The following is a 13,619-nucleotide window of genomic DNA, read 5'->3' on the forward strand; positions in this document are numbered from 1 at the left end:
ACACACACACACACACACACACACCTTAGGTATGGTGTGCATACTGCAGCACAGCATCTCATCAAGCCACCAGTGTTATTGTTTTTACCTCCTTATTATAAATATATAAGGTACACACACAGAATATTTCTTTCCCTCTTTGTTTTTCTTTTTATATACCTTATACGTATATATATATATATATATATATATACACTGCACCTAAATAGCGGCCCATAATTATCATCGACCTTGGGCTCCGTTGGGTGGTCTCTGCCGGACCGGTTGTTTCGCTTTTGCCTTCTGGGGTCCCCCGACCTCTCGACACAGAGCGGGCAGGCAAGCTATGTAGTTGTGTTCCTGTGTGTGTGAGTAAGTTGTGTGTGTGTGTTATGTACGCCGTACGGTGTATATTGTATAATATACATGTATACATATAGGTATTTACACCAAACATCACATACGCGAGGACGCTTAGTTTGCACGTCGGATTCGGATTTTGTGGTGTGCGGATCATTTGCGCTCTTTTTGGCACGATCATCGATTGTGAAATTATTAATCGGTCGGGAAAAGCGTTTTTATTCTCGAAACCGCCGTGTGGTGTCCGTGTATATAATAATTGCAGGACATCCCATCCTGCTATGCCCCTGCAGGCGCAGTGGTAACGACAACAAACGAAAATAAAAACGTGCACCGCACCAATAATAACACGCCGCACCGGTTTGTTGGCTCATAAAACACACGAGCTAGTATTCTGATGATAACATGCAGCTCGTCAAACAATGCGTGTTAGTTACTCGGAATACAAATTACACTATGCGTGTAGACGCTGATGAGCCGTTCGAAATTTTTTATACGTATTATAATACACATATATTTACTAGTATATACCTACCTACGTGTATGTTGTGCCTAAGGAATCCGCTACATTGCGGGCAAGCAGTGGGCTCATGACGTTAGTGTTACTGTAGGTATAACATATACAAATATTATAGATACCTAGGTAGGTATATTGCAATGTGCAAAGACACAAGAGGAAAATCGGAAAAGACATTTATAGTTCATCGGCTTCACCTGGTACAGCAACTGGTGCGCTAACAAGATAATGTTGTTCAAAATCATTAAACATTTATTATTTATAACTGTAGGTTTTCAGAATATTCACTCACAGGCTATATTAGTTTCGTTTTCACGTTTAATGCGCTATTCAAAAGTGCAATTTTCATCGTGATTATTATAACATAGGCATCTAAAAAATAAAATATATTAAATACGTAATAGGTATTTTACTCGAAACGTTTATACGCGTTTAGCAGATGATCAATGGCTGGCTTACGGCGCGGCGTGTCAATAAAAATCAGATGATGGTATATTGACGATGCAATAAACTATGGAAAATTATGTTTATAATCGTAATAAAATAATTGTATGGTGTGATTTTCTCTCTGTGGTGATAAAAAAGCTCTTCCAGTGTAAAAGTCTATAACCAACTGCATTTCACTAAACATAAAGTCAGTACATCTTTACTAAGTGAAAGTTAATTTTGTGTATTTACTTTAATCTTAAAGCTACTAATAGTAAATAGTTACGCAAATTACAATCGTGGTATATTATACATTATTACAATCTTGAAATGTTTTCTTATAAACTATCAACAATAATAATATACAATAATTATATCTACACAATTTGTATATGTTTTGATAATAAATGTAACGTACTTCTATAGAAATAAGTGACGAATACAACTTCAAACTAACGCATCTGTCGGTTTTAGATCTGAAGAACCATTACGTTCGAACTACAAACATCTAAACATCTTCTTACGAACAATTAGCTAGTAAACAACAATTCAATGACATATTGTCTTTCTGGTAAGTCTCTCATTAAAAATAAATGATCTGATCTTCTATCTTTGTGTAATCATTACGAATTTATTGAAGTAGGTATATAAATATTATAATCGATCTTGTATTATGTACACAGTAATACACATATACATTGTTGAAGTATTGTGTTAAGTTAAATAAAAATATATTTATATTTCTTCAAAGATTAAGTCCAATGACACTTGATGTTCGTTGTTCTTATAAATTATTACGAGTGATTTTGATTCTTAAAGAGTTTAAGTCAACGTTATAACGAGTATAAAAAAAGTATAATAATTGTTCATCACATTTCAAATATTTACGAGTTCAAAAAAAACTGTTTTTAATATTGCAGTGCTTAAGAATCTCATGACGTATAAATAAAAAAAATGTTTATTTTTGAGAAATGTTTTGTTGTAATATACATTTTTAATCAGATGACGTATATTTATATATTAATAATCTAACAATAAGATTTACTCGTTGAACGCATTATACTCCTGCCAAAAAAATGTCCATCCTGCCCATTGTAAGAACATAATAGAAATATATTATTAAAATATTATTAGAGGGTATATATAATATGCATATAAAACAGCTTCCGGGGTTGAAGGTAAAAACAATAAGAGATATAACGCGAGAACACGACGTGTGACGCGATAGTATATTAATTATTAATATATTATTTTCTTTCGTCTAAACCCAAACGCCGCACAAAAAGAAGGAAATGCAATATTATTATGGTTCAGTGATTCTGTCATATTGCAGTTATATGCACATAAATAAATAATATATATTCTACGCATAACAGCGTGTGGTATACCACTTTCCAGGTAAAAAATAATATTGTATAAAACACAAATGCTTCTCTCTATGGCTGCAGTCGACCGTCCCCAGCAAACGACCACTATACGAATGAACGCAATTACCTGCAATAATACCATTATATATATTATTATAGCCTATAGGTATATATGTGTATAGGTACGGCGTAGTTCGGTGAAAACTTCTAAAAAGCCAATAACGATCGAACGTGCGAACCAGTGGACACTGCCGCGACGATCGACAATAGAAAGCAACACGAGCACATGAGGTGAATGTTTTTTCTTCTTTTTCAAATGACCACCGGTGAAAGTTTTCTCAAATATATATATATAGGTATATATTAATATTGGATATAATATTATTATGTGTGCGGCGGCGAATGGGACACTTTTATTACGGCGGCCGATTATTATTCCATACACGCGTTATCTCACGTATTGGGTTTAGCGCGCGGTTCGACAACGACTGCTGCTGCAGCGAGAGAATAGAACGATAAAAATAATAATATTAAAAAACATCGACACCGTCGAAAAACCGAAATTATATTATAACACGACGAAATACCTGTATATCGTAACCGCCAGTGACAAGACGTTAACGCAGTTACGAATAAAATAATGCGGTTAATACCGTTAATACAATGTAACGTCGGGGGAGGAGGAAGAGAAGAAAAATAAAACATCGACTAAATAAAACCCGTTTTTTCGATCTGTTCTATTTCAATATCACTATAATATATTATAGATACCCACTACTATTATAATACTCGTGCATATACCTATGTATATGTAGTATTTCTGTTTAATTAGCCGGCGTATTAATAATTGTTGCCCGCCGTATATTAAATAATCCCTGGCCGGCCGCCGTCTGTAATAATAATAATAATTGCTTTCGGTGGCTGAATTATGTGGCTACCTGAAGTTACGCCCGGTATAGACGGTAGTCCCGAAAGGTGGAGCGTACCTATACCTATATACCGGCCCCGGGGGGAGATGCTCTCCAAGACGTGTTTCTCCGCGGTCGATAATACACACGAGCCGACGGGCGGCGAGCGGATTAACGTGCGTAGTATAATAATAATATATAATAATATTATATTATTATCATGTTGTATACACATTGCCAGAATATATGAACCAGAGAAGATTTATCTTCGATTCGGGTAGTGCGTTAAACCGCGAAATATAATGTTTGGTGCGGCAGGCAAGCAAGTACCTCGCGCACTGCAAGACACACGGAAAACGAATTTGTTTTTCGAATAAAACACTCTAGAATCGGACGGGCGAAAGGTGAAAAAATATAACCCGCAGATCCCCAACCGCTTGTATTATTATAGAAACGTCGACTCATGTAGGTTTCTGACAAAGTGTTTTTTCAACAAATTGTATTGCGATGATGTACGTACCTGATATAATAATCGTAAAATATTATACAGGGTGATTCACCGAGCATTTTCACATACTTTTTCTCCTTCGAGGTAATACTACCGTTATTCAAATTATGATTTTCAAAATTCTTAAATATACCTACTTAAATACCATATTTTCAAACCTGCAGAGATTACTTAAAGATTATCCTCGTACTACTTTAAGTGTGTCCTGTGGGGGTACAAACTTTTGTTTTTCAAACTATAACTCCCTCCCCCCCCTGTTATACTGTGAACTGTTAATTTTTCGTGGATCATTCTTCTGAAAATGTTGATGTATTAAAATTAAAATTCGAACGAGTAGGTACCTATAGAGTTGTTGAGTTATTTAACTTTAAGATTCACAATAAACAAGGGGGATTCTTATTTTGAAAAATATAAGTTTGTAACGCCGTAGAACACTCTTTGAGTATAGTACAATAAAATCTTAAGAACCTGAATAAATTCATTATTCAATTAAAATAATGGGGTATAAGCATATTATGCTCAGTGAATCATCCTGTATATTATATTAAGTACCTATGTTATATATTATTTGTATGAGATCAACTGATGCGCGTGTGCTATCTTGCGCTTTTTATCGAGCTCTGCGCGCGTCAGTGTTGTGTGTACTGCACATATTATTATTAACGTTGCTGGAAATATTATAATATTGACGACCGCGAACGGCCAACGCGCATTCCGTTACAGCCGACAACGTTGTACACACCTTATAAGAGCCGCATGTTGCAATGCGTATACAGAAATCAAAATTTTACATCGATATGCCCATGTGTCTATATTATAAATATAAGTATATTATATCGTACTATAATTGTATATTGGCCTTTGACGCCCAAAAGGGCAATATATAATGTACAATATAATATAAGAGTTCGGAAAACCTATGCGCAGATCGTCAAGAAGATGCGTTCATTGTGCAATTGCATCATTATTAATTATCATCAGTGGGTAGAGTCTATACCCAGTAGACTACCTCTATATGGAATAAAAATAAATACACCGTCCGCGTGCAATGCATACTGCATATATATATGGTTAGGCGGGAAATATAATGTCTAGGACGAGTTTGAACGAAAATTACCGTGGGACGTGTGGTAGCTGCTGTGATAGGTGCATAGATTATAGATATCTATCGGCGGGGGCGTCGATATGAATTCGTATTAATTTTGGATTTAATAGCTGTGACTCCAGTATAGGCGGTACTCTGCATAGTACCTCATCTATATGGTGCGTACACCGTAAAATCGTTCGCTTTCCGACAGAAATCGGATTGTCGAGCAGTGCTCGAGAATTAAAATAATATAATATATTATAACCGTATTATAATATTAAATTGTATTTGTGTGTTGGATACATAGCTTTCGCCATTCAGTATAATATTAAACGCGTCTGCTGCAGGTGGCAGTAAAAACGTTCGTGTACAAGTACGTTCCCCGAGAATCGACGTCGTCCATTGTCCCGTGTCCGATCATTAGTGGTCACGGCACAACGGTGTATAATATTATGTACCTAGTTATATATTATTATGTTCATATATGATATCAGAAACTCAGAACTCAGAAGGTACACGTCTTCGATAATTCGGTATAAAACCTATACAGGAAACTCGTTACGTGTTTTAGTGTTTATAATATTATATTATATACCTAGGTATTCGATCGATCGATTACGGTTGTAGCATATAATAATGGCAGCAGCGCGTTCCGTTTAAATACATAGGCCAAGAATAACGTCATTTTTTAAGTTATAATTCTGCCACACACACCAGCTGAGTACCACACACAATCGCGCGAGTTTCGCGGAAATACGAAACGTGCGTGCGTACCTATGCTGTCATCATCTACATAGCGTATATGGACAAATGGACAATCGATACGCAGGGGAAGATCAATTCAACGAATGCATTTTTTTTGTCCCTGTCATGTATATAATAATAATATATTATAACGTTATATTGTAGGTATTCTGTCAAACAAAAACGGCCGTATTTCACGTATTTTTTACGCAGCCATCCAGCGTATTATGTCGTCGTAGCCGTGTTTCCGACTAATCCGGAAGCGACTTATTTTCTTTCTATTACGCGCCCGTTGACCGATCACAGAAACCGACATACGTGTAGTTACACCGGTTATACACGAGACGTGGTGACGACAAAAACGACGAGAAGAAGAAGAAAAAAGAGTCAGTGGACCGTGCGATAAACGAGGGAAAAAAACCGTCTCGTCCGTTGTAGTCGTCTTGCGTGGCAATAGATAATATTATTTAGGTAGGTATATAAATCAAATTATAATATTGTCTTGAGTTACAGGGTCGGCGTGTAATAATAATAATAATATATTTTCGCCGCCGAGACGCATCGTTGGATAATGGATTTGTGGGAGGGACACATAATATACGCGCGTACATCACGCTCGACACCACCGAGGGGTAGGTCACTATATATACTATATTAAAGTACATATTAGATGTACGCATGATAATGGAAATCGGTTATTTTCGTTGTCCGCAGCCGCCGTCACAAGCCGGTCGTGCAGTGGTCGTCGCCGGTCGGGCTAATGACGACGACGCGATCGTTACCAGCGGTATTATTATACCTATACCTAGGTATATAGTGTTCGCGCCGAGCGACGTGTGATCTATAGCGCGCGGGGTGTATACGCACGCGGAGATCGATCTTTGACCGACCGTATCCGCCGACGTGCACACCGTATTATATATTGTACACGTTATTGAGTAGGTATGTATACTGTACAACAGTCTGGTTGCACCACTGCGATGCGGTTATCGACGCGATTATACCTCGCCGCAAACGCTTAATACGATATTATATATTATTATATACATGGGGTATACAGCATGTACATTGCAGGTACACAACAGCCGTCAGTGCCGATCGTGATTCGAGGCTTACATGTTATTATTATTTTTAAGAAGGTACCTGTATACGGTCGTAATAACGTAAAATAATACCGCCCCCATAAGTGGAGATGTGCAGTCGTCTATAAACAAACAACGGATTTGACTTATGAAAAAATGGGATTTTTCGTATTCCCTTTTCTTTTCTTTTCTTTTTTTTTATTAAATCTCTGCTTTTGTGGTTACTATCTTTTGTCTTTTTTATTTTATACACATAATATTACTCTGACCTATTAAGATGATAGAAAAATTATTTGTGCCTAATTTAATAAATACCAAATAGTTACTTTTGAATAATATTATAACAAACTATAGACACCGAGTAAGCGGGCGCATCAGACCTCGAGCACTCGTGCAATTTGTTTCCACAGCGTAACACACCTGCGTTGCATTTATAAATTTTGAAAAGTGAACATTTTCTTTATATTATACAATTAAATTAAATCTATTATATTATTGAAGTAATAAGTATATACAGAAAAGTAAACAACTTACACCACTATATAAATGTAATTATACTTAAATTACTTACATTATTGCGTTCATATTATCAAATAAGCTCAAGTTCACCATAATACATTAAATTAGTAAATTATGAATACATTTATAATGACTTTAGATTAATTATATAATACGTGAGTAACGTAATCTTGGGACTGTATTGCTCCTTCAATATCTACAAAAATATAAAACTTATAAGTTCTATAGACCACATTAAATCCTACGTTCGACCATTTTATATACCTGTTATATTATAAGCATTGCATATTAACTGTATTAAACCTAACATTTCTTGAGATAATATTATAAATTAGGTACCTAGCTTTACACAAAAACTCAAAAAATGAACAAATATGCTCTAAATAAAATATCCCGAATAAGACGCTAAAAATAAACAAGAAAAAATTGTAATTGTTGAAATATTTATTACATAAATCAATGAATGTATTTGGAATGCATTGTTTTAGAGCAACTAAAAAAATATATAATAAAAAATGCACTTTGCATTGAAATCCGGGTCCTAATAATGGAGTATTGAATGTATAATATATTATATTAAAAATTCAATGATTATAAATTACTTATTATATGCAGTGTAAAGTGGTTTATGATACTATAGGAAACTGTTATATCTGAAGTTACATATTATGTAAATAGTAAATACCCAACTAAATACACTTAATATATTAATATTCAATATCTAAATGCGTATACGAAAAGCTTTATTCCTTAACTAGGTTGTAATATATTACTATACTATATAGTATAGTATAGGCAGTATAGCTAAATTACCAAGCTACCTACTGTAGACTATACCTAAGGGCTAAGACGTAACATAACATAGGCAGTAATTTGGTGGATATTATTATAATTTATATTGCATTTTTTTTTAATGTATTTCTAGTCGTTTTTTGCTGGTGTTGATGTTAAAAAGTTTTTTTATAGAGTAATTAACCGTCTTCACTTTTCTTTGAGAGCCCCTGCTCTCGTACTACATTATACTGCACCCTTTGATGCTGCAATGCGGTACAATGCGATGGGAAACAAAGATCCGATAACCGCCGAGTTATAATCGTATAATATAGGTACCTCTATATAGTATATATATGTGTATACATATTACGTGTAATATATAGTACGTAGGTTGACGACAACGCCGCCGCGGTCGTATAAGTCGTTTTGCGGTTTTTTCTTTATTTTATTATTATATATAAATACATATATTTTTCCCTTCGGGGGGCGTGGCGCGTTTGGAATAAAATCTTGGTTTATTTTCCAACCTGCTACATTCGAATTCCACCGGACCGGGTCATCGCGTTATGGGCCCACCTGTCCACCTGTTAAAAGGTGTACACACACACGCACACACTGACACACACAAACACTCATATGGTAGGTACGTGAACATGCGCGGTCCAGGAGACATTCGATATGTTCGTCGAGTGGTACCACGCAGCAGCCAGCCACCTCGGCGATTCAAAGATGTTGTTACTGCACTGCGATAACGTTGCGGCTCTCGTAATACACTCTTGTCGGGGAACAAATCTCCAAACGCGATAATCATAGTAATAATAATAATGTTATGATATCAAATTGGCCGGGACACGCGTCCGTATATTATATGACGTAACGTGGACAGGAAGCGTCAATCCGCATTCTTAAAATCGGATGTACATATTTATTCGGCGTGTAAACGTATATATCTCGTCGTCCACCACAGTTTTATATCTCCGTCCGTGTCTATTTGTTATTTTTTTCCTTTATACATCTATCTCCTCGGCGTTAACCACGCGTTTATCTCTACAGACTATACATCACGACCACTGCGATATTGTAGTTAAATTATTATTGTAAGTACTATATTGACTATACACGATTATTATTGGGGTCTATATTAGGTATAGTTGACGAGTATATTAATATGCGCCACCGCATTTGAGATTGACCTTTTTTTTATCAAACCAATTTTTGGTTCTCGCGGTGAAAGACTCCAAACCGTTTCTTGAAAATGAATGAACGCAATTATTTAGAATTCATTAATCGTTTTGGAATGCATACGTGCAATACAAAGGATGCCGCCAAGAATTGTTTCGCCCACAGATATCAACGAAAAAAATTTGATCATCGATCAACTGACAAGTACAAAATAGGTTTACAAAAAAAGAGCCAAATCACTGTTTGTATTTTATTTTATTTTTTAAATTTTGTATGTAAACATTTATAGTTGTCCAGTAATAAGTACTTCTTTGTCGTAGAGAAGTAAGTATTTTTATTTTATTTCTGCTACTCTAAACGATTATATATAGGTAGGTAGGTACTCAAATAACACTACGTCACACATAAATAATGTATTATGACGGGGTCGTGCGTGTTACGCAATTCCGTTGAAAAATTAAGTTTGATTATTTTTTTTAAAATCGAAAATGGGCAATTCAAATTCAAATTTTTTTATGTAATCAAATTTAAATGACTTCTTGTTTGACACATGTGCAGTAATTCGAAAGTGTAACAACATTAAGCGCCAATGTTGCGCACTGGTGAAAACTAGTGCACATGTACATAGATTTCAATGTGTATAACAAATAATTAAGTCTACAGTAAAAAGGAAAAACGTACACAGACACTAGTTATAAATAATTAGGCTATGTAGGTGCTATTACAGTTAGTAGTTTTAGTATGAATCAACAGGTTTACTGGACTCACAATACATATTATGCATTTGGTTGATATAACGATAAACAAGAGTGGGTATAAAAAAGCGGGTGTATTAAAATTGCAGATAAATTTGACTTTAATGTCAAGTATTATTATGTTACCGGGTTAGGTTAGGTTATAAAACCTTTAAATGGACTACATATTTATTGGTTCACTCGTAATCTTTAGCTTAGTGTCCCGGTGCTTCATTAGATTTTAATACCTACCTTATACTATTGAAGCTATTTTATTTGTTTATGAGATTATTTAGAAAACACAGTTTGCGTTCACGGTCAAATAATTATTCTAATAGCGCCTTTAAGCGTTTGGCTTGCCAATCGATTATAATATACTACGGTTAAATTATAAATAAAGATACTACTAAACTACTTACATTTATGCAGTAGTTAGCTTGAGTCTTGGCATTAGTTTTATAACCAGCACATTGCACAATTTGTTTTTAAAATGTATTGCACTTCAATGATACTATTAAAAAAAAAAAATTATAAATTAAAGCACTCGATCTACGATATTTAAATACCTCGTATTTAAATTATTTGTGTACAATAATGACACAGAGACACAATCGACCGTGACAGACGAACGCCGCCGGTGCGTGTGGAAGACTCAGCTCCACCATCAGACGCACATGCCACCATGAGTACATAATATTATAGTAGTCGAAGTAACAACCTTCGCGCCATCTGACGGATAAAAATAATTGAGTTTTGAGAATATTCTTTTTTGGAAAAAAATCATCAATCGTGTGGATACTTCAAATATGTTAGTTTTTTTAACCTGTGTCTTATACAATAGAATCATGTTCAAGGTTTAGAAAAAGTTAATAAATTAAAAAAATGTTCATCATTTTTACAAATTATTATTAATAAAAGTACATAGGTACTACCTAACAATATTATAATATTAATCATACAGTTATATTAAAATAGCCTTATTCATAAGACGTCAAAATATAATATGCGTATTAAATATATTAGTATTCGTATTTTTAATCGCTAACTAAAATAGTTATACATTAACATTTTTAAGTTTAGTAAAGGCCATAGATACAATTTAAATTGTAATATTTTAATATTTTAATTTATATGTGCTTCTATTAACGATAAATACATTTTAATTAATTCTTTCTTTACAAAAATAACAATTATATTATTTATATGTTTAAATAGTTATTTTAAACATAATATAGTGCTGTAATCATTAAAAATAATAGTATCACGATTCACGATTAATGATTTCAATTAAGTACATAAATTAATTAAATAACCAATAGGCAATAGCAATTAGATACTGATAGGAATTAGTTTATCAGAACTGGTATAAGATAACAATGAATTAATAATTGTACATCATTTATTTAATTAGTATTGATTAAATTATTATATTTTTATAAATAAAGAACCGACTTATAGAATGCATATTATGACGTATACTTGGTGCTTATAAGTAATTATTTTAATTTTGTGATTTGGCATTAGCCTTAAATGGGCTCTATTTATGATTTAATCATTAATGTAAAAATATCATAAATGTATAGGTACCGCAAAATACGAATAAATTGACGCATTATTAATTATTGATTATTAACACTTTATCATTTCGTGTAGTATACGTTCAAAAATAAGTACTAACTTATGTCACTTCAACCGTTATTGTATATAACGTTATACCTACATATTAATGTAATAAATAAAAAATATTATTCATCAATATCATTATGTTTTTATAGGTTTGTTGAATAAATTCACTATTAAATTGTGATACCAATACTTCCAACTTCATATTTGTAAACAAAATGTAATCAGTAGGTACCTACCAAGTACCTACTGTTTGTTTTTAAATTATAAAATTAAAATATTTATATAAAAATGTCATTATTAAATTATTTAATATTTAAATTTAAATTTATTTATTACTTAAGATAAATGGGAATATCGAAAATACAAAATTGCAATGAATGATCAAATTATTTTTAAATATAAATCAACGTCAACGATCAAAAAATGTAATTTCATATTTAAAAAGGTGGGTAAGTGGATGTCGCTCTGCTGTACAGTAGGTTACAAGTGGGTCACTGTATAATGGATAGTATTAAATTTGAATTCAATGATATAATAACACTGTATAAGAAAAACGATTTTGAGCGGAGACGGTATGTCAGTCCAGGTATAAGATATATTATACATATACTTATCTATGGTATTAAAAAAAAATTGACCAATAATAGGTATCTATAATAAATTCCGAATTAATCATATCACAATATTCATTAGGTACTTATAACGCGTTATACATCAACAACAAACTGTGATACTATCATAGATATATAATAGTATACTTTAGAAGTTTCAAGTATACCCAAGAATAAAAATAAATAAGAATAAAAAAAAGGTGGGTAAGTGGATGTCGCTCTGCTGTACAGTAGGTTAGAAGTGGGTCACTGTATAATGGACAGTATTAAATTTGAATTCAATGATATAATATCACTGTATAAGAAAAACGATTCTGAGCGGAGACGGTATATCAGTCTATGTATTAGACATATATATACTTATCTATGGTATTAAAAAAAAATTGACCTATAATAAATTCCAAATTAATCATATCATTCATATCATAATATCTATTAGGTACTTATAATGCATTATACATCAACAACAAACCGTGATACTATCATAGATATATAATAGTATACTTTAGAAGTTTCCTAGCTAAGTACTCACGAGTAATATATATTAGTATAATATTATACTATCACAAAAAAATAACAAAAATAGTTACTCTAGGTTTTTTAATTTATAATTTCGTCCACATTTGAACATAAAATGACTATAAAAATAAACTGTGCTTATGTATTTTTAGATTTTTTGGTAACAGAATTAACTACTTACGTGGAATCTTGTTTTAAATTTTCAATCCTTAGATATAAAAGTTGAACATTTTAAGAATTTTTAACTACAAAATAATTATTCAATTTTAAATTTGATAAATGTTGTCAAAATTCGATCTTTAAATGCTTATAAAAAAAATTGTGCCTATGTATTTTTAATATTTTTCAACTACTAATTAAAAAATATATCAGGATCCTTGTATTAAGTTTTTTACACTTTTTTGACCCAACAGATAAAACTTGATTGATATTTATAGAAAAAAAAAAACTAAAAAAAATTGATAACTGACAATGTCCGTAAACAGCTCAAAAAGATTCAAATTATTTTCAAAATTTTATTGTGTATAGGAAATGCTAATATAAACATTCAGTGAAATTTTCAATTATCTACAGTCATTCGTTTTTTAATTACAACAAAATAAGAAAATCGTAATATGAGAAATCGAGTGAATATCAAATGTTGTAAAAATATGAATTTCAAACACTCATAACAATT

At 32.6% G+C, this 13,619-nt stretch overlaps 1 protein-coding gene across 3 annotated transcripts in view; it reads right to left on the reverse strand.

Moving 5' to 3' along the window:
• Window positions 1–10,845, reverse strand: part of LOC100574713 — a 53,499-nt gene extending 42,654 nt beyond the window's left edge. For 2 of the 3 annotated variants that reach the window (XM_003246616.4, XM_029488243.1), the window contains exon 1: window positions 10,607–10,845. In XM_003246616.4, the coding sequence (XP_003246664.1) occupies window positions 10,607–10,608 (2 nt within the window). In that variant the 5' untranslated portion in view covers window positions 10,609–10,845. The remainder of the gene's footprint in view (window positions 1–10,606) is intronic. The other variant, XM_029488242.1, reaches the window with a different exon arrangement.
• Between the last annotated feature and the right edge of the window lie 2,774 nt (window positions 10,846–13,619).

The sequence above is a fragment of the Acyrthosiphon pisum genome, chromosome A1 (assembly GCF_005508785.2).
Source record: "Acyrthosiphon pisum isolate AL4f chromosome A1, pea_aphid_22Mar2018_4r6ur, whole genome shotgun sequence".
NCBI classification, from domain to species: domain Eukaryota; kingdom Metazoa; phylum Arthropoda; class Insecta; order Hemiptera; family Aphididae; genus Acyrthosiphon; species Acyrthosiphon pisum.